At 44.8% G+C, this 25,018-nt stretch overlaps 1 protein-coding gene across 3 annotated transcripts in view; it reads left to right on the top strand.

Moving 5' to 3' along the window:
• The window catches only part of FSTL5 (follistatin like 5), a 540,589-nt gene that overhangs the window by 375,735 nt on the left and 139,836 nt on the right, over positions 1-25,018 (top strand). For all 3 annotated transcript variants that reach the window (XM_007071285.3, XM_043545924.1, XM_007071286.3), the window contains one exon: positions 8,665-8,831. In XM_007071285.3, coding sequence (XP_007071347.2) covers positions 8,665-8,831 — 167 coding nt within the window. The remainder of the gene's footprint in view (positions 1-8,664; positions 8,832-25,018) is intronic.

Here is a 25,018-nt window from a genome sequence, read left to right as displayed (position 1 = left end):
TGGTTAGCCTGGGATGAACCCTGAAAGGGTTCTCCCCTTAATTGCATTAGAGGATGAAAGCCCTATAATGTTAAGATTTTCACATTTCAGCAGTTGTATGCTTGAGATGTGAAAGGGAGGTTAAGAATTTGTTGTAAACTGAGTGTTTCTTTGACTCCATGAAAATTTCTGAATGACTGAAGTAATTGTACAGAAGATGGAAAAGCGAGAATGACATTGTTATGTGATTTCTGCAGAAGGAAACCAGGAAGTTGTCCTGTGGGGAAAATGATGTGCATTTCAGAAGAAAGCATAATGTGGCAGGAAAGCCTTCAAATAATGATCAGGAACAGAGCAGCCCGTTCAGTGTTTGCTCCACCCTAAATCCTGTGTATTCACTTCTGTTGCTTCTAGCTAAATACTCTTTAGGCTTTTTGACTTGTTTGAGTGAGTCAGCCTGGCTGGGGGTAGGAGAGAACAGATTAAGAGAGAAGTCATGATGTCCTTGTTTCCATGAACATCTCTCCAAGGATTCCTGCTGGTGGAAACAGCATGAACTTCTCCTCAGCACCTTCTTCCTGACCTCTTTAAATTCCACACATGTTCCTAACTATGCTGTTTCTTTTAAGTATATCACTTTTAGATTATTTTGGATTAGATTAATCCAGCAGCCAAAAATACAAGCTTTCAATGTTCCAACTCTCAGAACCCCCAACTCCCTTCTCCAAAATGAGAAACTGTAGACAACACTCAAGCGAAAATCAGGCTCAGTATCTGACCAAAACAACATTTCTTATAATAGGTCAAAAGCTTTTGGTTTTGGCTGGATTGGAATAGGTTCAAAGCAGGACCTGCAGAAGTGTATCTTGGGTTTGTTTGTTTGTTTTTAAATGAACAATGGCTAAGATAATTTGTTATAGGATAAACATATTTTCATTTCTAGGACACTGGGTCTAATTGAGTCCAGGTTAGTAGTTGCTTTAAGTCATTACGAGCTGATGGATCTTCAATAATCTAGGTGAAATGAGTTGCTGTTCTCAGTCCAATTTGTAGGGCCCAGGTGACCACAGAAGAACACTCTCTTAATTATCAATTACTTGCATCTTTGTTGGCCTCAACATGAGGCCATGGATTTTGAAAGGACATAAACTCTGCTTTCACCTGGAGTCGTGGTCCCTCCAGCTCCTGGCTGAGACACAGAGTTGGACAATGTATGGAAAGTTACTCTTAGCTTGATATTCCATTGCTCTGCTCCTTGTGACACCAGAGCAAAGTGGGTGTAAAATGCTACCAAGTCAGAATGGTAGCATTTTATATGCACTCATTTTGCATTGGTGTAAATGACTACACCAGGAGCAGAACAAAAGAGTAAGCTTCTGCTACTTCATGTTCAGTACTGCTTGCCTTATGCACTAGATCAAATGGACGGATGAATATGGATGTGGATAAAAAAGATGTAGTATATTTGGGAAACAAATGTTTTTAAATGTCATACAATGCATCATAAACAATTGTCTCTCCCACTAAGTCTGGATGCAGTCAACTGATCTTCATTTCAGAAATACTGTCTTCTAGCAGAAGCACCATTCCAGCACTTTGGGGATTCAGATTCTCTAGTTCAAAAGGTCCCTGCTTTGGCTGCTGTGTGCCTACTTGTTGGAATCTCTGGCTCGCTTCTCTCTGCAGCGCACATGGCAGGAGGAGGGCAGGGGAAGTAAAGGAGGGATCGCCTGCGTCCTCACGTCCCCAGAATGTTGTCCTAGACCTTCAGAGTATCCTATGATTAGGGCCCTACCAAATTCACAGCCGCGAAAAATGTTTCATGGATGGTGAAATAAGCCCTTCCCCATGAAATCTGATCTCCCCCATGCTGCTGGGAGTGCCCCACCTGGGGACTCCTAGCTGCGAGTCCTAGCTGGGCTGGGGAGGGAATCAGATGCACCTCCAGGTACTTTTTGGGTTGGGACCTCCACAGTTACAACACCATGAAATTTCAGATGTAAATATCTGTAAACATGAAATTGGCGAATTTTAAAACCCATGAAAATGACCAAAATGGACTGTGAATTTGGTAGGACCCTACCAAAGGTGAAAGTAAGCCGACGCCTGGTACAGTGTGCCAGCAAGAGCCCGTGCGCCATACTGGCGTGGATCGGCTTTCCCAGGCGGCAATGTAAAGGGCCTGCGGTTCCCAGCAGCAGCTGGAGCCCTGGGCCCTTTAAATTGCCTCCAGAGCCCTGCTGCTGGAGCCCTGGGGAAGTGGCAGCGGGGCTCAGGCGGCAATTTAAAGGGCCCGGGGCTCCTGCCACAGCTACCAACCCGGGCCCTTTAAATAGCCGCCGGAGCGGCAGCAGGGCTCCGGGGACGATTTAAAGAGTCCGGGGCTCCGGTTGCCACTACCGCCCTGTGTCCTTTAAATGGTCCCCGCAGCCTGCCGGAGCCCTGGGGTAGTGGCGGTAGGGCTCTGGGGATGATTTAAAGGGCCCGGGGCTCTGACCGCCGTTACCACCCCGGACCCTTGAAATAGCCACCAGAGCCCCGCCGCCACTACCCAGGGCTCCGGCAGGCTCCGGGGACAATTTAAAGAACCGAGGGAGGTAGCGGCAACCAGAGCCCTGGACCGTTTAAATCGCCGTCCGAGCCCTGCTCCTGGAGCCCCGGAGGTCACGGCTGCAATTTAAAGGGCCTGGGGCTCCGCTGCGGTAGTGGCGGCTGGGAGCCCCTGGCCCTTTAAATCGCTGCCGGAGCCCCTGACTGCCACTGCTACCCCAGGGCTCCGGCAGTGGGGCTTGGATGGCGATTTAAAGGGCCAAGGGCTCTCACTGCTGTTACCCTCTGGAGCCCTTTAAATCGCCACCCGAGCCTGCTGTTGGTAGTGGCAGCGGGGGTAGTGGCAGCGGAGCCCCTGGCCCTTTAAAGCTCCACCAGAGCCCGGGGCCCCTTTAAATAACCTGGGGCTCCGATGGTTATTTAAAAGGCCTGGGGCTCCACTGTAGTAGCAGCAGCTGGGAGCCCCGGGCCCTTTCAATCACCCCCTGAGTCCTGGGGCTCCCAGCTGCCCCTGCAGCTGGTAGCTCCGGGGTGATTTAAAGGGCCCGGAGCTCCCAGCTGCTGCTACCACAGTCCCAGCCCTGGGCCCTTTAAATCTTGATCTTGATTTAAAGGGCCCGGGGATGTAAAGGCACAGCCTCTTCCAGAAGAGGCCACACCTCTTCAGGTAGAGGCCCTGCCCCCTCCTAAGGACTCTGGAGTACCCATAAATCCTTTAAGTTACTTTCACCCCTGGACCCTACCTACGATATACCAATTCCCTGATATTTTATAGTTTGGATGATGGGACTCAGTGTTCTTCCCCTTTTGTTTGGAAGTGAAAGCCCACTGAGATTTTAATTAAATAAACACTTGACCGAAGGTAGAAACCCATTCTAAGTGGGCTGTGTTTGTGTGTCTAAAATTCAGTCTGGAGAAAGATAGGACTGTTGCTGTCTTTTTTTTATTTTTAACTTCTGTGAGTGAGTGTAACAGGAGCTCTTCCTTTCTTCCTCCAATTATGTATGTGTACGGGGTAGGCTAGTGGATTTATATACACACTACTAAGAAGGAAATAGGTTGAAAAACAGCATTGTTTTGTGTCAGTCCTCACTACATTATACAGATTTAGGTCTATTGGCTCTGGTTCTGGCAGAGAAAATCCTCCTGGCTCTGTGTGATGTGATGCAGTTATTAAAAAAGCATGCTTTTCTAACATAAGAAGCATTTAGTGGGTCACGCATTAACTGTGTTGTTTACAGCAGGCTGGCCTGTTTAAATTGCCAAGACTGCCTAGCTAGATGGCAAGCTCTAAACTATAGTACAGCAGAAATACAGCTGAATAAGTCAGTTTTATCCATGTTTGGTTCAAGTATTCTTAAGTGTTGTTGTTCTAAACTTTTATTTATTTAGAATTTTAAAAAGGGGGGGAGCATCTCAAACTTTAGGCACTTTGTGTTAAAAATAACTGAATAAAAAGATGCAATATATAAACATTGTTAGTGGAGTACTTTGGATTTTTCATGAAATGGATAATAACCAGCTCTCTTATAATTCCAGTAGGAAAATGTTATTCTCTTCCTCGGGTACAAGTACAGTAGTCACATTTTAAAACTTAATTTTTCTTAGATTACTAAATACCACTCTATTTGCAATATCCCCCTCGGTGTTCTCCATAGTAAGTATAAAGAGGACAATGAAAAATGCAGAGGCAGCATTAGTCTATTTTAAGTGCAATGACTGTATTAAATATTTTTTATGTATGTGATTCTGTTACAGTGCAAAATTTTAGTTTTAGTAAGAAATGTTACATGTAATGTTGTTGTTTTAGCACAGACATTGTGCTTAGTTTTTCTTAGGTGTTGAATATGCTCTGCTGTCTTACATTTGAACTGGACGTCTGTATGATCAGTACTTCTGAAAACCTGACCCATATAAAACAGAAAACGCCGGAAAATCCAGAAGTAGAGATAATTTAGTTGGTCATTTGCTTTTTAAATATTGTATACTTGCATCTTGTAAGCATCATAAAAGAAGTGGATTTCCTGGAGGCTTGGCAAACTGAATTAGCGAGAAGAAAAGAAAAGGAGTACTTGTGGCACCTTAGAGACTAACAAATTTATTAGAGCATAAGCTTTCATGAGCTATTACCAGCAGGAGCATGGACCGGGGGAGGAACCTTTTGTAGTGATAATCAAGGTGGGCCATTTCCAGCAGATGACAAGAACGTGTGAGGAACAATAGCGGGGACAGGGACGGGCGGGTATAAACATGGGGAAATAGTTTTACTTTGTGTAATGACACATCCACTCCCAGTCTTTATTCAAGCCTAAATTAATTATATCCAGTTTGCAAATTAATTCCAGTTCAGCAGTCTCTCATTGGAGTCTGTTTCCGCATGTTTATCCCCCCCTCCCTCCCCCCACTACTGTTCCTCACACGTTCTTGTCAACTGCTGGAAATGGCCCACCTTGATTATCACTACAAAAGGTTCCCCCCCAGGCCCGCTCTCCTGCTGGTAATAGCTCACCTTACTTGATCACTCTTGTTACAGTGTGTATGGTAACACCCATTGTTTCCTGTTCTCTGTGTATATAAATCTCCCCACTGTATTTTCCACTGCATGCATCCGATGAAGTGAGCTGTAGCTCACGAAAGCTTATGCTCAAATAAATTTGTTAGTCTCTAAGGTACCACAAGTACTCCTTTTCTTTTTGCAGATACAGACTAACAGGGCTGCTACTCTGAAACCTGAATTAGTGAGGACATTCCATGCATAGGGGATTGCATGTGATAAATATATGGATCTGAAATACTATAACAACGTCCCCTAATTCAGAAATATGTTGCCTCTTTAATTTTTACCATAATCTAAATAGGAAGCTTGGGACAAGAGACCGTGCAGCCCTTTTAATCTTCTTTGAATCAGTAAAAATAATTTTTACTCCTATTTTACAGACAAACTTAGACCAAGAGTTTGATTGACATGCCAATGACCATAAAAAGAATCTTTATCAGAGCCAGAATTAGAACTCTGATATCCTCGGTTTCAATTCCTCTGCTCAAGCCACTAAGAACACAATATTTCTAACACTGACCTCCTTAAAAATTTTTGTATTAATTATGCCAGCTTGATAATGTAGATTGTGTGATTCTAAGGTTAACCAGTTAAAGAAATACTGCCTCACTGTTCCTTAACAATATCTGTGTGCTTATTTATTTCAATATTTAAACCTTTTAATTGCCAAAATGTCAGTAATTCTGTCTTCCTTTGGGAGCCATGTATACTGTAGAGAGGCTCTTCTTCATTTTCGCAAACTTACTCAGTTTCTCTAATCTATTGTATTTAAATTGCTGAGATCCTCCAATCTTATTGGACTCTCTTATTTTTGCTCTTTGGGTGATATACTTTTGCAAATAGGTCATCAGAACATAGCATATCATTCCTAACTAAATTCTAACCTCCTTCTATTCCCCCTACTGTTTCACTTAGAATAAACGACATGCACTTTAATTCTTGTCCTCAGCTGTTGTGTAAATTTGCCATGCTCTATAATAGCTGCCATGTTCCATCACAGAAGTAGGTTGCTCAGTGGATGCAGTGATTTGTGTATGTACTCTGTAAAGTGTTTTGATCTCTTTTGAATTCAAAGGAGTTCCATGCATGTAAAATTTGCTCTTTACTATTACTGTTATGAGTTTCATAAGAAGTCAAAGGAAACATTTCACTTACTGCAGTAATCCAATAGAAATTAATTTAGTTCTGTTTCTTTTTAAAGGAAATAATTTGAAATCCTATTGTGCTCAGTAGATCATGGATAATAAAGTTCTTCTGAGAGATAGAAAGAGAGAACATTCCCACCTTCATTAGCAGTGCTAGCTTGATAATAAACCATGATTTTATTGACAGAAAGAAGGAAAGCATAAGCACAATAGATTTGTCTCTTGACGAACTGCAACAAATTCCTTCCTCTTATTTTCTGAACACAGAAACCCATCAGGTGTTCAAATAAATATTCTAATGAGGGGGTGATTGAGCCAGATTTAAGTGAGAAGTGTCATGTTTTATTAGGGCTCCTTGGTCAGGCTGGATTAATTCAAATCAAAGCAAATTAAATCAACAATTTTAATCATGATTTAAAGCAGAAAGCAGGAAACTTTGATTTAAATAAGTGATTTTAATCTTCTTTTGCATTAGTACTTTTTAATTATATTCCTAAAGAAAGTTTGATTCTCATTCATTGGTAACTATTAAAACACGTTGATTTGCAACTAAACATAGCCTTTACTCTAAATTTGTCTGTCTTCTTGCAAACCAAGAGGATATGCTGTGTGTATACACTCAATTAAGTAATTATATACCTTAGCACACTGACTCAGATTCTTAAAGTTAACATTTAATATGATGTTAAAAATGGTAAATAATGCATTTCTTATCTACTAGGTGATTTATTTATGTTTATTCATACTTTGTGTCAAATTCTATTTGGATGGGAATTGGAATTCAATTAAAAATGTACAAAACAGGTTTTATATGTTATTTATTTATAGTGGTTGTATTTTTTTGTAAATTTAATTGATTATTTTTTTCTGTTCACCATGTCCTTCAAGGTAGTAGAACTTGTAAATTTAGAAATTTCTAAGTTTTTATTCTTGGATTAATAGAAGAGAACAAGCTTTCCTGCTTTTTTCAACACCCAATCAGTTTCTTAACTTTAAATGAACTAGTCAGTGAAGTGAACTAGTTGAGTAAACTGAAATGAAGAAAATATTCTCTACACCTGCAGAAGAGGCTATTATCCAAAGCTGGTTTAGCATGTCAACACACTGTAGTTTCAGATGCTTAGCCATTGGGTCAGTGCTTGACTTTCTTTACAACTTCAGCAGCAAACATGCATTGCCTAATCTTATTTTCTTTTTATTTAATTTACATGATATTAATATATAGTAAGTTTAAGCCTTAATACAGGTTGTCATAATTTCAAATTTAATTTTGAATAGGTTTATTTTTAAAACAAAAATATATGTAATTTAAATTAAAAATCCAATTTAAATAAAAAAATCTGGTTATTTTTATTTATTTCTTTTAAAAAATCAAGTGATTTTGATCCACCCTGTATTTGGTCAATGAAACATTAACACCTTATTATACTGTGGGACATTATTTGTAGGTTTTTATTAGTACTAAAATGTACACTTTTTCTCAGCTTTTTGGAAACTTTCCTTTCTTTTTTCAGGTTATAATGTTCATTTTCACCTCTTCCCTGGAGACTTTTAGATTAGACAGGAAAAGTCTTCTTTTGGATGTTTGTATTTCTGGGACACATTTTCTGTCACAGTTCTGAGTTCTTTCAGTATTCTTTAAATTGGTTTAAATTAGGATTTTGTCCATATTGCCTGCAACGTGTCCCATTAGAGCAAATGTTTGCAAATAGCATCAAAGCAGGGTTTTTTTTTGGAATAGTCTAATCAAAATACTATGTTGTGTTTTTTCTTTAATATGTATAAAAATATTTGTACAATTGCTTCTCAACAATAAATCAGTTTAAATCAGCTTCATCACTTGCCTGCCATAACCTTATATTCTTGAGTTAAACTGGTTCTAAATAAAGGAGGACTAGATATAAAGAAACAAACCTACATTTTACAAATCTCCTGTTTCAGAGCCTTATCTTAAACACATTTTATTTTCCCTCTCATGTGTTTCCAAATACATGAGCATATTTTATTCATTCAGCTGCATTTATGTTCTGACTTAGCAGGAAATGAACATGTCTCAATGGCTATTGTAATGATATATTGGTGAATAAACTGATCTGTTTTGGTTCGATTGCAGATGCTGGCTTGGCAGTTAAATAACTTTGTGTGTGTCTACCTTTGGATCTAGTCTGCCATATTTATTATAACCGTATCTCTGAAATTTATTTCATGTTAAATGCTTATTTTCTGACTAGGCGATATGTGTCAGTCAATTTAATTGAAATGTCATGCTGACCTTTTATTTGGAACAGTTTAAACTTCCAACAGTCCTTTGAAAGTTCTTTTTCCTTTGATTCAAATTAGAATCCTTAAATTACAAAGGTGCGGAAACTGCATGCCAATTAACCTTATGAAACTGCATGCTAATTAACCTTACAAACAATATATCTTTTACAGAGATTGTTCAGCTGAGTCTGCCAGATGATCAGAAAATAAGTGTCACTACAGCAACAGTAGGACAAAGTGCTGTCCTAAGTTGTGCCATTCAGGGAGCCCTGAGACCTCCTATCATCTGGAAAAGGAACAATGTCGTTCTAAATAACTTAGATTTGGAAGACATCAATGTAAGTAATGAAAGGCTCCAAAATGATTTAATGTCCTCATTATAAAATGTTAGCCATAAAAATTAGCAGTGTTATTTGAGCAGCTGATAATTGCCTCTGATGGAATATTACTCACAAATGTTTTAACCAGATGTTTGCGAGTAATATAGAAAAAAGAGGAAGTGAAAGAGTTAATATGCTTGTTTTTATTGATGTATCTTTGCCTTATTTTGTGTCATGCTGAGCTTGGATATATTAAATTGTGAATGTTTCTTTACAGCCTAAACCAAATGAAAATGAATTGTTTTCAGATCTTTACTTATCTATTGGTTTGTAATGATTGTTGTAGGGAGCCAGGGTGGCTCCCCTCCGAACCAGAGGGTAAAGAACCACCCCTCTCAGCCTGAGTGGGTGGGGCCAGGCCAAGCTTACGCCAATCCCCGGAAGGGGAGGGGTGGGACAGGAAGTACAAAGGGTGGGATCCTTTGCCCACTGAGGAGAGCACCAGGGTGGGAGGCAGACACAGGCTGCTGGCTGCTCCCTCGCGATCCTGCTGCTGACCCAGGGGAGGCCCTGGGCAAGGAGGAACCTGACTGGGAGGAAGGCCTGTGGCAACCAGGACTGCCAGCCGCTGACTACCCGCAGGACCTGGAGGGGCCCGGCTGTAGCCCGGGCCAGCATGAGTCCGACACAGAAGGGGAGCTGGAGCTGCCAGCAGCGGAATACCCGGACGAGCTGGAGGGACCGGAGAGACCCGCTTGAGAGACTGGGTAGGAAGTAGCCCAGGGGCAGAACTGCACTGTGGGGTGGGTGTGTTTGGTCAGCGGGCGCGGATGGCCCCCGCTGACCCAGCAGCGGGACCTTTGCCTCCCGCCACTGACCAGGCCCTGGGCTGGAACGCAGTGGAGTTGGGTGGGCCTGAGTTCCCCTACCCTGGCCAGCCTGCCTTGGGTAGCAGAACTGTGCGCTACAAACCCATACCGGTGCTCCCCTGCCTGAGGGGCACGCTACAGACTCGGGCCGGCGCTCCCCTGCCTGAGGGGCACACTGCAGACTCATACCGGCGCTCCCCTGATTAAGGGGTGCGCTACAGACTCGTGCCGGCGCTCCCCTGCCTAAGGGGTGCGCTGCAGACTCGTGCCGGGGCTCCCCTGCCTGAGGGGCGCGCTGCAGACTCGTGCCGGGGCTCCCCTGCCTGAGGGGCGCGCTGCAGACTCGTGCCGGGGCTCCCCTGCCTGAGGGGCGCGCTGCAGACTCGTGCCGGCGCTCCCCTGCCTGAGGGGCACGCTGCAGACTCGTGCCGGCGCTCCCCTGCCTGAGGGGCGCGCTACAGACTCCGGCCGGCACACCTTCCCCGCTAATTCCCCAGCGCCCGAAAGGTGTGACTGAGGCCTGCCAGTGGGACCATAGCTCTCCGTCGCCCCCTAGGGGCTCGGAGGACCGACTGAAACCTGTCACAAGTGGTGGAGAATGCGGGCAGGCGATTCCTATCCCTGCAGAAAGGGGTTAGTGCGAGGGGGCCTCTGAAGCTCCCCTACTGGAAAGATGGAGATGGAAAGGCTTCTCAAGTTCCTGGCTGAGAGCCAGCAACAGCAGCAGCACCAACTCATACAGCAGCTGGGCGCCCACCAGCAGCAGTTGCTTCAAACCCTGAGGGCCCAGCATCATGAACAACAAACCCAATGCTTCCAGCAGCTTGCAACCCTGTGGCCGGGCCATGGTGGTGCTCAACCGGCGCAGGCAGCCACCCTGACCCCGCCCACCCCACTGATCCGTCTGGCCAAGATGGGGCCTGAGGATTACCCGGAGGTCTATCTAGTGACCTTCGAGCGGGTTGCCTCAGTGGCTGGTTGGGCGGCTGACCAATGGGCGACACTCCTTGGCCCATATCTGACGGGGCTGGTCCAGAGGCTTACCGTGGGCTCCCAGATGATGAGGCCCGCATTTATGCTCGAGTGAAAACAACTATCTTGGATGCCTTTGACATTACCCCGGAGACTTTTCGGCGACGGTTTCGGGAAAAGGTCTACCCACCGGGCGCCAGACCCCAGGCCGTGGCCCAGGAACTGAAGGACGCAGGTACCCAATGGCTCCAACCCGAGCGTCGAACCACAGCTGAGGTGACTGAACAGGTCATCCTCGAACAATTCGTGCACATTCTCCCACCCCAGGGGAGGGCTTGGGTGTTGCAGCACCGGCCACAAAGTCTGAGCAAGGTCGTCGCGCTTATGGAGGACTTTCTCGAGGCAGAGGCCCCGATAGGACCGGCCGCCCACCCCCCAAATCCTGGACCCAATGCACAGAAACTTGAACGGAGGGGGCCCACCTCCCAAACCAACGCACCCCACCGTACCCAACGACCAGATGGCGGCAGGACCGAGTTTTCCCGACACCCCGAGTCCACACCACTCTCCGGCCCTGGACGCTTAACCCGACCACTGGGCCCCAGCCCACTCTGCAGCCCCACTGGTGCCCCCACGCGGCCGGCGTGCCCAGAGGTAGGACCTTGTTTCTGATGTGGCGAGTATGGTCATCTGCAACGGGGCTGTCCTGCAATGGACTGCAACTTTGGCCTGGTGTGCGCAGGGGAGTGACGGGCCCATCTGCCCTCAGTGGCCAAACTGATAGCTCCCATGGAAGTCGCCGGGGTCCCCGTGGTGGGTCTAGTTGATTCGGGCTGTGGGCAGACTCTTGTCTGCCAGGCGCTCTTCTCGGACACCAAGCGGACCATTGGGGAAGTACGGATTCAGTGCATCCACGGAGACGTAAAATCGTACCCCACGGTTCGGGTCCCCATCACAGTGAATGGAGCAACTCAGTTAATGAATGTGGCGGTGGCGTCATCCCTCGCCTATCCAGTGATCCTGGGCCGTGACTGGCCAGACTTCGTCGAGGTGCTCCAATCCCTACCCACCAAAGAGGCATTCGAGGGAGCCCCGCCTGAGAAGAAGACAGGACCTGACTCGAGCTCCGACCCTGGAGCTGACCCAGGTCCCACCCCCGGGCAGGATGGCCTGGAAATGGCTGGTCCCCCTCCTGACCTGGTGGACTTTAGCCAGGATCAAAGGGAGGACCCTACGCTCCGGTTTGCCTATGAGCAGCTGGCCCGGGTGGATGGTGAGGTCGTGGAGGCGCGGCGCACCACCCAATGGCCCAGGTTTGAACTCAACCACGAGTGGCTCTACCACCTTGACTGAGACCCCCAGACCCAAGAGGTCCAGACCCAACTCATGGTCCCCCGCATTCATCGTCGGGCTGTCCTGAAGCTTGCATATGACATCCCGGCTGCCAGCCATTAAGGGCAGGAAAAAACTGTGGCCAGGGTCCTGGCCAGGTTCTTCTGGCTCGGCATCCATCGTGAGGTGAAGAATTACTGTGCGTCGTGCCTGGACTGCCAACATGCAGCCCCGGCAGGGGTACGGAAGGCCCCCGGTCCCGTTACCATTCGTAGGTGTACCATTTGAGCGGGTAGCAATGGACCTGGTCTGGCCTTTTCCAAAAAGTAAGGTGGGCCATCAATACATCCTCATCCTGATGGACTACGCCACCCGCTTCCCCGAGGCCGTCCCCTTAAGAAGTATCACCGCCCGCACTATCGCTGCGGAGCTCGTGAAGATCTTTGCAAGGGTGGGCCTCCCACGGGAGATACTCACTGATCAAGGGACCAACTTCACATCTAAGCTGTTCCGTCAGGTATGTGCCCTATTGGGGATTAAGAAATTGCAGACCTCGGTCTACCATCCCCAGACTGACGGATTGGTCGAACAGTTTAACCGGACCCTGAAGGGAATGTTGCGGCGTTTCCCCACCCAGGACCTCCGCCAGTGGGACCAGCTGCTCCCTTCTTTACTACTGGCAATTCGAGAAGTCCCACAGGCGGCCACAAAGTTCTCCCCATTCGAGCTCCTCTATGGGCGGCGACCCCGCGGGGTGTTGGACCTCTTGAGGGAGACTTGGGAACACAACCCATCCGCAACACAGGGTCTCTTGCAATACGTCTTACAACTGCAGGGGCGGCTGGCACGGGCGGGCGAGCTCGCGAGGGAGAACTTAAACACAGCCCAAAGAGCCCAGGAGCAGCACTACAATCGGGGCACCCAGGCTCGATCATTTGGGCCAGGGGACCGAGTACTCCTCCTGCTCCCCTCGGAGGAACAAAGCTTTTTGCCCGCTGGCAGGGTCCGTATGAGGTCCTCCGCCAGGAAGGGCCGGTCACCTACGAGATTCGGCAACCTGGTCGCCTTAAGGAAAAACAGATTTATCATGTAAACCCCTTAAAACCCTGGCAGGACCGGGAAAGGCTCCTAGTTGCCCCATATCCCCCCGAACCGGAATTGGGGCCCCAACCGCCCGAGGAGTCGGATAATGGCGAGCCCCAGCTAGCAGAGACACTCACAGTTGAGCAGCAAGAACAGGCACTCTCCTTAGTAAGGGCATTCCCCAAGACGTTCACCATGAAACCCGGGCGGACTACGCTCACCTACCATGTGATCCAGACGGAACCCAGGGTGGTGGTCCGAGAGACAACCCGGCCATTGCCTAGGCGAATGTGGGAGGCTGTAGAGGAGGAAGTCCAGGTGATGTTGGATCTGGGTGTTATTGAGCGCTCCCAGAGCGAGTGGCGGAGCCCCGTCGTCCTCGTACCAAAGCCAGATGGGAGCCGGCGGTTTTGCATTGACTTCCGGAGGGTAAACGCCATCTCAAAATTTCACGCCTATCCGATGCCCCGCGTCGATGAGCTCCTCGACCGGCTCGGGGAGGCCTGTTATATCACCACTTTAGATCTCACCAAAGGGTACTGGCAGATCCCCTTGGATCCCAGGTCCAAGAAGAAGACCGCGTTTGCCACCCCTTCAGTGTTATACCATTTCACCCGGATGCCTTTCGGCCTACATGGGGCCCTGGCAACCTTCCAGCGTTTGGTGGACCGGGTGTTGCAACCACACACGAAGTATGCTGCGGCCTACCTGGATGATGTGGTCATCTATGGCAATAACTGGGAGGAACATCTTAACCAAGTAGTGGCAGTCCTCCGGGACCTCCGCGCAGCTGGGCTTATGGCCAATTCAAAAAAGTGCCGAATCGGGCGAGAGGAAACCACTTACCTGGGGTACACCTGGGGCCGGGGACAGGTCCGCCCCCTCATCGGGAAAGTCCAAGCACTCCAGGAATGTCCGGTGCCGACCACGAAGAGGCAGGTGCGTCAATTCTTGGGCTTAGCTGGTTATTACCGGCGGTTCGTACCCCACTTCGGAAGCATTACGGCCCCGCTAACGGAGCTCTTGACCAAGGACAGTCCCCGCCAGGTGCATTGGTCCAACGAGTGCGAGACGACCTTTCGAACTATCAAAGAACGGCTGTGTAGCGATCCAATACTCTTCAGCCCTGACTTTCGTCTTGACTTTATTGTTCAGACTGATGCCTCAGGCGTAGGGCTTGGGGCGGTCCTCTCGCAGGAGGTGGACGGGTAGGAACATCCGATTGTTTACCTCAGTCGGAAGCTGTTGCCCAGAGAATGGAACTACTCCGTCGTGGAGAAAGAGGCCCTAGCAGTTAAGTGGGCAGTTGATGCTCTCCGCTACTACATCCTCGGGGCCCCCTTTATACTGGTTACGGACCACGCACCCCTGAAGTGGCTTAATAAGATGAAGTACAATAATGCCCGGTTGATGCGGTGGTATCTCGCTCTGCAGCCCTATGCCTTCACGATCCACCGTCGGGCGGGACGAGACAACGCCAATGCGGATTTCCTATCCCGCCTCGGAGAGGGGGAGGACGCCAGCTCCGAAGTTCGGGAGGTGAATTTGAAGGGTGGGGTATGTAGGGAGCCAGGGTGGCTCCCCTCCGAACCAGAGGGTAAAGAGCCACCCTCTCAGCCTGAGTGGGTAGGGCCAGGCCAAGTTTACGCCAATCCCCGGAAGGGGAGGGGTGGGACAGGAAGTACAAAGGACGGGACCCTTTTCCCAGTGAGGAGAGCACCAGGGTGGGAGGCAGACACAGGCTGCTGGCTGCTCCCTCGCGATCCTGCTGCTGACCCAGGGGAGGCCCTGGGCAAGGAGGAACCTGACCGGGAGGAAGGCCTGTGGCAACCAGGACTGCCAGCCGCTGACTACCCGCAGGACCTGGAGGGGCCCGGCTGTAGCCCGGGCCAGCGTGAGTCCGACACAGAAGGGGAGCTGGAGCTGCCAGCAGCGGAATACCCGGACGAGCTGGAGGGACCGGAGAGACCCGCTTGAGAGACTGGGTAGGAAGTAGCCCAGGGGCAGAACTGCACTGTGGGGTGGGTGTGTTTGGTCAGCGGGCGCGGATGGCCCCTGCTGACCCAGCGGCGGGACCTTCGCCTCCCGCCACTGACCAGGCCCTGGGCTGGAACGCAGTGGAGTTGGGTGGGCCTGAGTTCCCCTACCCTGGCCAGCCTGCCTTGGGTAGCAGAACTGTGCGCTACAAACCCATACCGGTGCTCCCCTGCCTGAGGGGCGCTACAGACTCGTGCCGGCGCTCCCCTGCCTGAGGGGCATGCTACAGACTCATACCGGCGCTCCCCTGCCTGAGGGGCACGCTACAGACTCATACCGGCGCTCCCCTGCCTGAGGGGTGCGCTACAGACTCGTGCCGGCGCTCCCCTGCCTGAGGGGCGCTACAGACTCGTGCCGGCGCTCCCCTGCCTGAGGGGCGCGCTACAGACTCCGGCCGGCACACCTTCCCCGCTAATTCCCCAGCGCCCGAAAGGTGTGACTGAGGCCTGCCAGTGGGACCATAGCTCTCCATCGCCCCCTAGGGGCTCGGAGGACCGACTGAAACCTGTCACATTGTGCATTGTTATAATATGACCCCAGCAACATTTGGATAATCAAGTTTGTAAAGAATATGCAATTTGAGACGGAGTATTTGTCTACTTACCTTGGTGAACTCTGGGTTTAGCACATCTCTCCTGACAAATGTAGAGCTATACAAGATTTAGGTTTTTATACAATACTTGTCCATAAAATGAAGCAACCAAAAAAATATCTTTTAAGTGAAGTACTTTAATATCTGGCACATATTATAGTTTTACTTTAATTATTGGTCTTTTAGTGCCAGTATTCACCAGTTTATCCACAGTCACTTGTTCACCAGCAACTGAATTTGTTATACCTTTTATGATGATCAATAGTGACTGCAATGTCTACTTGTGCTCCCATTTAAGTCAATGATAAAACTCCTACTGTAGTGTAAGATTCAATAGTAAAAGTCACACACAGAGAAACCAAGATGTATCCGATAACCATTTCAGAGAATGAATATAGCAATGTAAGAATATTGAGACAAGATCACATATTAAAATATAGTTAGTGTCATACTGCATATAATAACATCAAGATCTTGTCGATGAAAATGAATCATGGTACAAACAGATCATAATAAGAAGAGTAACTGCTGACTTTTTTCTTTAAAAAGGGAAACTGTTTTTCATAATAAGGGACTTACTGTGAATAGGAGGCTTTATTAAGAATCTGATAGTGTATATTGTATATCTTAATGTGATCATGAATATCACAAAATTTTTGGTAGCATTTTAATTATAAATAACTTTCTTTAGAATTGCAATTTTGCTACATACAAAAACAAACACCTCCAGATGAAACTTGACATACAAACTTTCAGCTAAAGTAATAGTGTTGGTCTGGCCATTTTAAGTTACCAAATATAAAACTTAGAACTGTGAGGTTTTACATCTTTTGTTTCAAGAAAATCTCCATATTAATGTTATTCTTAGATGGGTTTGGAAGGATTTCATTTTTATCAGTAAATGTCAATACATTTTGATATCAGTGTACAAACACAAACCAAAAAATAATATTTACCTCGATAATAATTAAAATGTACAGATAGGCAAAGTAAGAAAAATCCTGCTTGAGAACCTATTGGACTTTGATTTAAGGGTATTTTCTTTTTGACAATGATGTTGATCATTTGTGTTAACAGTTATAAGGCTTTAACTTTTGAATCTCAACATCTACTGTCATTAAATAATTATTCTCTAGCCCTTTTGTTGTCTGACCCCCCCCATAATTTCCCACAACTGTGAAAACTTAAATCAGTAGAAACTGGAGAGGGGGAAGCTTAACACCGATAATTTTGAACTATAAAAATGTATATAGATAAAAATTGAATAAATGCTTAAAAATAAACATTGATGCTATCCCTCAAAATTATATTAAAATAATCAAATTCTGCCAAGCCTATTCATAGAGCACTATGAGTGTACATAGCACTTTACAGGCAAACAGGAAAATTCCTGCCCCATAAAGCTTGCAATATGATTTAGCCATGGCACAGCATTACATTACAAACACAGGCAGATCACTGTTGTTGGAATAATAAACTACCAACGATACAATTTGTACTGATTGAAAAATACATGCTACCACTTAGAGAGAGTTAAATGAGTCTGTTCTACAGCCTTAGTTAAGAGCCAGTTGTTTTTTAGCTCATTCGGTAGATGCTCATGCACTAAGCTCCAGAGGTCCCAGGTTAGATCCCACCCGCCGACAACCAGGTTCCATCAACGTTACACCATTAAATGTGTGAGAGATTGATCCTGCATCGGCCTAAGCAGTACAGCTGCAAGCATGAAGAGAATTTGTACATCATGGCAAACACACATGAAAACACTCCAAATGTAGAAATGACAGCCTTCCCCTACATACAGCTTTTCACACAGCATTCTGGGAGTTTTGCCATTGACTTCAGTGGGGTCAGGATTTCAGTCCATATTCCTAAATCACCCACTATAAACTCCACTTTTGTGTCATAATACATAAATGGAAAAGTGGAGTCAGAAATAGGTCAGGACCTCTTTACACCCAATTCTGAAGATTTAATCTGGGTATTGAATAACTACTCTGATCAGGTATCCATTGGTGTTTTCTTTAAACTCTGAGGACATAAAATATAGAAAAAATACTGTTTCCTTCTACTGCTCTCCACCCCTCTCATCTCTTTACCCACTCTCTACTAGCAATAGCACTTTTCTTTCATTACAGCACGTCTGGCCACTCTTTAAATAGTATTATATTTATACTACAACTAGTCAGATAACTAGTCCACTACAAAAGTTTGTTTTGCTGACATAACTAAACTGGTTGCTCTTTAAATGTTCTTAGTTTAGCATCTAGGTTTTAAGTAAACTAAAGGCATCCCAGCTATTTCTGAAGTACCTGGATGGAGGAGAAATGTGGTGTTCCTTTTAGGAAATGTGAATTTGGTGGTCTAATTTGGAAGGAAAAAACAATTTCTCTTTTCTCAACAACTTTATAGATGTTCTGGGATTTAGCTTTCACTAGTAAAGACAGAAGCATATCAAATACACATCTGAGGTGTAATCATCCTGCTGTGTCCTGTACTGTGAGGGAAAGAACTGTGTATGGGTTCCACCATTTTCTTACATAGGGAAGTATCAGCTGCCTGAGAGATACACTTACACTTACTCTACCTGCATTTGCAAAGGCATGTTCCTTCTTGCCCTCTCCCCATTTTCTTTCCCCAAAGTCCATCAGTGAATCCATGAGAAGTCAATATCCCAGAGATAATGCTCCTTTCCACAATGTAGAATTGTGTTTCACTAAAGATTCCAAGCACATACTCTGTGAAGGAAGCCTAAAGGGGGAAGCAGGTGAGACAACCACCACTGAAGAAGTACAGGGCTTCAACAGAGATGGCCTTCTTTAGATATCTTACGATACATGGATTGTGGGAGTAGAGCCCCCCTGTTAGAACTGCAAGGGAGAAACCTGCCCTTGCTCCTCTGCATGGCTTGGAAAAAGCTCTTAGGAGGACCTTATGCAGTACTCCTTGTCCGTGGACCTCTCCCGCAGGATGAAGTGATCAGGCTCTTGTTTTATCATATTGTATGTATTATAAGAGGAGGCTGTTTTAGATATTTGTAGCTGACGGCAATATTCTTAGATATGGTTATCCTTTGTTCCCAACAGAATTTTGTATTCTGTGTTTGTTCTGTATTCAGATTAGAATTTCAGTCTAACTAGATAAAAATACAGTATTGTTAGGTAAATTGGCTTCTGACTAGCTAGTTTTAAAATAAATTCTTTAAAATTTCACTCAGTAAATAGTGGTCAGTCAACCAGCAATGAAATTAGTTGCCAAAATTCCACTTGGTGCACACTCTTTAGTATGTGTTCCCAACAGACGGTGTGAAGGTCATTTTAACAAACTAGTTGTCACTTTTCCTCGTATGTTATTTTTATTGAGACACTCAAACTTATCTCCTACCTAGCTCCTATACTTTTTATTGATTATATTTTCTGAGGTAGTCGCATTTGACTAATAATAATTCATCAAAGTTGGCACATTTCTATTTTTATCATACGTTATCTCTTAAGTATTAAGAGATAATGTCTTCCAAGTCTTGAGTATTATTATTTACTTTTTTCTCTTTCCTTATTGGATCAAATACCAATACTGCTGGCTCTGTTAAATCTTTAGAATTAAACATCAAAACAATTACATTTGTTTTAAATTCTCACTGATACAACTGCCTATTATTTAATAATACAAACACCTTTCAGTTTTTTTACTATCTTACTGCTCATAAAAGATAGTTTGTATTTTTTATTTATTTATGTTTTTATGGAAAAAGTATTTTGTTTTGACCAATGTTATCCCTATATTTACTAGCCCTTTTCCACAGTCACTTTTTCCATCTCTTTTTTGGACCCTTATTCACAATGAGCTGTATTTAAAGAAATAGTGACATTATTCACATGATCCACTGGCATTCAAGGAGTAAGACTTGTAGGATCATGCTCTTTTTATATGCACCATCTCATTTGTTTTCATCTGTTTGAACATTAAAAGGACTTTGTACATTTATATTTTTATTGTTTTTTAATATTTTTCATTATGTTGTTCAGTACTATAGAGTAGGCGCTATGGGTCTAGGTACTCTCCTGCTCAGAGATCTGCTCAGCACAGGAGAGAAAGGGGAAGGAGATGCATTGGGGTGCCAGTTACAGTTCACCAGTTATTTGGGTTGTTTGGACCTGGCTTATGTCAGAGCTCTAGGTGCTCTGACTTAAGCTAAGAGGGAACAGTCTCCCAGAACCTTTTGCCAACTATAATCTGAGCTCTGGCCACATTCAGTATGCTGGTGGCCAGCTAGTTATATCAGCTATATATCATCTGGGAATTCTGCCCTGGTGGAAGAATTCCCTGCTGGGGAATGAGCTTTCCACTTTCTTTGTGCCACAGGATTGTTGCAGAAGCAGCATGTGCCTGAACCTGTGCTTGTTGATATCCATGGGAATTATACTATTCATTTCAATGGGAACAAAATCAATCTCAGAGGGCCAAACTGATCAAGACACACAGAAGTATGAAGACAAACAGGGATCGATTTAAGTGGCAAGCCTCAACTTCATTAATTTAACACCTCAGAAGGGTGCTTTCTAACTCATCTCTCCCAACTCTCCGGTACCAGACATTTAAGTGGGCTAAGAGACCCGAAGAGTTAAGGAAAATAAGGAGGTTTTTTTCAAAATATATTAGGAACAAAAAGAATCCTGACAATGATATTGACTCATCACCAGATGGAAATGGTAAAATTATCAATAACAATGCAGAAGAGGCAAAGGTGTACAGTAATATTTCTGTTCTGTATTTGGGGTTAAAAATAGATGATATAGTCTCATCATATGGTGATGGTAACTCTTTTCATTGCACTAGTCTGTCTGGAGGATGTTAAACAGAAGCTACTAAAGGCAGACATTTGTTAATCAGCAGGTTCAGATAAGTTACAGCCAAGAGTTTTTAAAGAGTGGTCTGAAGAGCTCACTGGACTGTTAATGTTGACTTTCAGGGGAAGTTCCAGAAGGCTGGAAGAAAGATAATGCTGTGCCAATTTTTAAAAAGGGTAAACGGGATGACCTGCGTAATTATTAAAGATAATGGAATGGCTTGATTAATAAAGAATTAAAAGAGGATGATGTATTTACTGCAAATCAACAGGAGTTGATGGAAATTGTCAAAGTAAATTGGTATCTTTTGTTGAGTTTACAAGTTTGGTAGCTAAAGGTAATAATGTTGATGTAATAATACTTAGACTTCTCTAAGTATTAGACTTACCACATGGCGTTTTGATTAAAAAATGAGAAGAATATAAAATTAACATGGCACACATTAAATGGATTAAAAACTGGCTAACTAATAGGTCTCAAAATGTGATTGTAAATGGGGAATCATCAGCAAGCAGGGATCGGTTCTTGGCCCTATGCTATTTAATGTTCTTATTAATGAAGAAAGCATAAAATGATCACTGATAAAGTTTGCAGATGATCCAAAAATTGGGGTAGTGGTCAATAAAGAAGAGGACAGGTCACTAATTCAGAGCAATCTAGACTGCTTGGTAAACTGGGCAAAAGCAAACACTGTGTTTTAATATGCTAAATGTAAATAAATACATCTTGGAACAAATAATATAGGCCATACTTACAGGACTGAGGACTCCATCCTGAGAATCAGTGACTCTGAAAAAGATTCAGGGGTCATGGTGGATAATCAGCTGAACATGAACTCCCAGTGTGAAGCTGTGGCCAAAAGGACTAATGCAATCCTTGGATGCATAAACAGCAATTTCGAGTGGGAATAGAGAGGTTATTTTACTCAATATTTGACACTGATGCAGCTGCTGTTGGAATAATGTGCCATTTCTGGTATTCACAATTCAAGAGTGTATACAATTTGGAGAGGGTTCAGAAAAGAGCTACGAGAATGAATAAAGGATTAGAAAACCTGCCTTACTATGATAGACTGAAAGAGCTATCTATCTAAATTCTATTTAGTTTAACAAAGAGAAGGTTAAGGGGTCACTCAATTACAGCCCCTCAGTACCTACATGGGGAAGAAATATTTGGTAATAGTCTTTTCAGTCTAGCACAGAAAGGTATAACACAATCCAAGTACCTGGAAGTTGAAGCCAGACAAATTCAGACTGGAAATATAAGACATAAATTTTTAATGGTGAGAACAATTAACCATTGGGACAATTTTCTAAGGATGGTGGTGGAGTCTCCATCACTGGATATTTTTAAATCAAGATTGGATGTTTTCTTTCTAACAGATCTGCTCTAGGAGTTATTTTGGGGAAGCTCTATGACCTGTGTATACTGGAGTCCAGACCAGATGATCAAAATATTCTCTTCTGGCCTTCGAATCTATGAATCTTTGAAAGTGTGAGGGTGACAGGGCTCCCACCATATAACATATAACTCAGGGTAGACTCCCCCTCAGCCTACCCAAAGGATTCTGCTCATGCTTGTGAATCCTCTTAATCTTCCTACCCCTAAGGGGGACCTCGGTCAGAGAAGTCTTCAGGTCCCCCCTTCTCCAATAGATGTAAGGACCACCTATGAAATATGAGGTGTCCGTTACTTCTGGAAGCTGTCCTTTTTGCCTTTTATCTGTGCTGAACTCCAACCATGATGAATTAAACAGCTGTACAAATTCCTAATATTAATTTCTAGGTCCTCCTCTTTGATCTAACTGTGTCTCCATGATGCTATGAGTAAGGTGAAAAATCCCATCAGACTTCTGTCAATTTGTCCCCAATGAAAACAGTTCCTTTCTGATCCCAAAACAGGCAATCATGCTAAAAAAACACAGCCCCTATACTACAATTAAAAGGAGGGAGGGTGGGACACTTAAGAGAGCGAGAGACTCCAAAAGACCCAGTCAATGGTTTAAATTAATGGCCGGGGGAGGAGGGGAAGAAACAGGAGTTGGGGACCAGTCAGATACCATCTCCCTCTGGCTGGTCAGTGAGAGGTGGAGAGCTTTGGAAGCGGAGGGTCCCACCTCTGCATTCTCCAGCATCCACCTCTCCGCAGGACTGTTCACCACACTGTATGTCCAGTCAAGTCTCTGACCTGTTGAGCTGCGTGCTGTGGCATTCTGTTCTCAGGTTTCCATCAGAGTAACTGAGGGCAGAATCTGGTCTATGGTCTTCCAATGGCTGACAGGGGGAGTGCAGCTCTACATGGTCCCCTATGGTGAGACGGGTGACAACTTCTGTTACATGTATTTGTGTTCTATTTTTTTGTTTTGTTTTGTTTTCCATTAATTCTCATTTTACACCCAAATGTCTTTTCTTTTAAACATATCTAAATAAGCTGGGTCTGTTAATAATTGTTTTTGTCTTTTATAACTTCAAATTGAAAGGCCTTATGTCCCTGAAAGGCTGTAATATAAGATGTATATCCATTCCTAACTTCCCTGATGAGAATAACCTGAAACAACCCATATGAAACTAGCTAGGAGATACGCACGAAATGTTTTATATGAATTGCTAACAAAATGAGAAATTATCTTGCACATCACTCTGAGAATTTTAAACATTTTCTTACCCTTACATATATGTTTTGTTAGCAGTTATAATCATAAAATTAAAGGGATATTGCCAAATTGACATTTTTTAAACTAATTTTAAATCAGTTTGCTATCATGACACTCCTGAGCATGCTTTATCTAAAACACCCTTTTAAAAACAGTTAAAGGGAATTTTCTGATCCCTGCTTGTTTAGAATGGTCTTTTGATTAGGCTGAAGTACACCCTCCAGTTTTTGCTCTTCTGCTGCTTTTAATTGGAAACACGTTCTTTTCAGCACTGAAAGAAGCGCATGCCATCAATAAACAGTGAAATTAACCCTACACAAAGTCATATGCTGTGGCCACAACTTATCCCACTTATACTTCTCCCTGTTGTTGTCTCAGTTTCCACTTCTTTCTCATGTAAGGAAATTTCACTCTGTGGGTGTTTTCTCAGTAACTCTTCTTTTGGGAGTCTTGTTTATTAATGTAAATTTCAGAGCAACACAAAAAATTCCACCCAGATGTCTCACAAGCTCTGGAACAGGGTTCTGTGGAGGCTTTCTTCCAGCGTGTTTCCTCCCCACACTCGACCCTTCCTAGCTGGCTCCTGCTCCCTAAAGGCTTGACTTTCCAGATCTCTGCTTTAGGACTAAGAGAGTCTCTCTCTTATTGTTATAAATACAGAGTAGTGCTTAGGAGCTCCAGGAGTAGAACCCAGTTGTACTAGGCACTGTACAAACACAGAACATTAAGATGACTCCTGTCCACCACCAAGAGTTTACAATCTGAGTACATCTTTCTGTGTAGAGCAGCTCACTCAACCCTCCTGTTTCTTTAAGTCCCTCACTGATCTCATACTGATATATCAGCAGGCATGGTTGTGAGTCACAAACACTTATCATGTAACTCCTGAACTTATTCCCTTCACCAAGGGAGGCACCTCCCAGCCCTCTTAAAGAGCCAGCTCACCCTGTGACAGTCTCATTGCCACCTTGGTATGGATCCACAACTGGGCTTAGGTGTTGCATTGCCTAACATCTAGAAAATCACTGGAAATAACTGCTATCCACAAAGCCTAAGTTAGCCTAAGCCTAGACTCCCTATATATAATGCATGGAGAGAGAGAGAGAGAGAGAGAGAGTTGCCTAAGAATGCAATCCACAAAAGCCACCCCCACTAGGTGGGGACACCCAAGCTAGCCAATAGGAGATGCTGGCAAGAGGAGTGTGTCTTAAATTCTACCCCAGTCACAGAGTTCAGCACCTAAATTCAGGCTGTGAGGAGGTACCTCACAAGTTGCAGTAGGGGGGAGGGATAGCTCAGTGGTTTGAGCTTTGGCCTGCTAAACCCAGGGTTGTGAGTTCAATCCTTGAGGGGGCCATTTTGGGATCTGGGGCAAAAATTGGGGATTGGTCCTGCTTTGAGCAGGGGGTTGGACTAGATGACCTCCTGAGGTCCCTTCCAACCCTGATATTCTATGATTCTATACCTATCTATTGCAATCCACAGCTGGGAACCCCTTCCACTTCTTGCAAAAATGAGTTAGGTGCCTGCCTAACTTCACACAAAATGGCCAGGGAGGAGTCCTCCCTTGAAACCTTTAGCTCAGTGGTTTGGGTACTTACTCAAGATGTGGTAAACAAGGATTCAGTTCCCCCTCCCCTCCCCCCCCCCCGCCCTCTGCCTAATTAGGTGAACAGATTTGATCAGAGTTCTCCACCTCTCAGGTGAGTGCCCTAGCCACTGGACCAGGGGCTATTCTGATGTGGGTCTCCCTCAATCTCTCCTGTTAAAGCTCTTTAATTCAATAATTAAATATTAATTGGGCCAGAGAAAAAGTAACA

This window comes from Chelonia mydas, chromosome 4 (assembly GCF_015237465.2).
Source record: "Chelonia mydas isolate rCheMyd1 chromosome 4, rCheMyd1.pri.v2, whole genome shotgun sequence".
In the NCBI taxonomy this organism is placed as follows: Eukaryota; Metazoa; Chordata; order Testudines; family Cheloniidae; genus Chelonia; species Chelonia mydas.
Note: the sequence above shows the minus strand (reverse complement) of the source record. Positions and strands in the feature narration are given on the sequence as shown.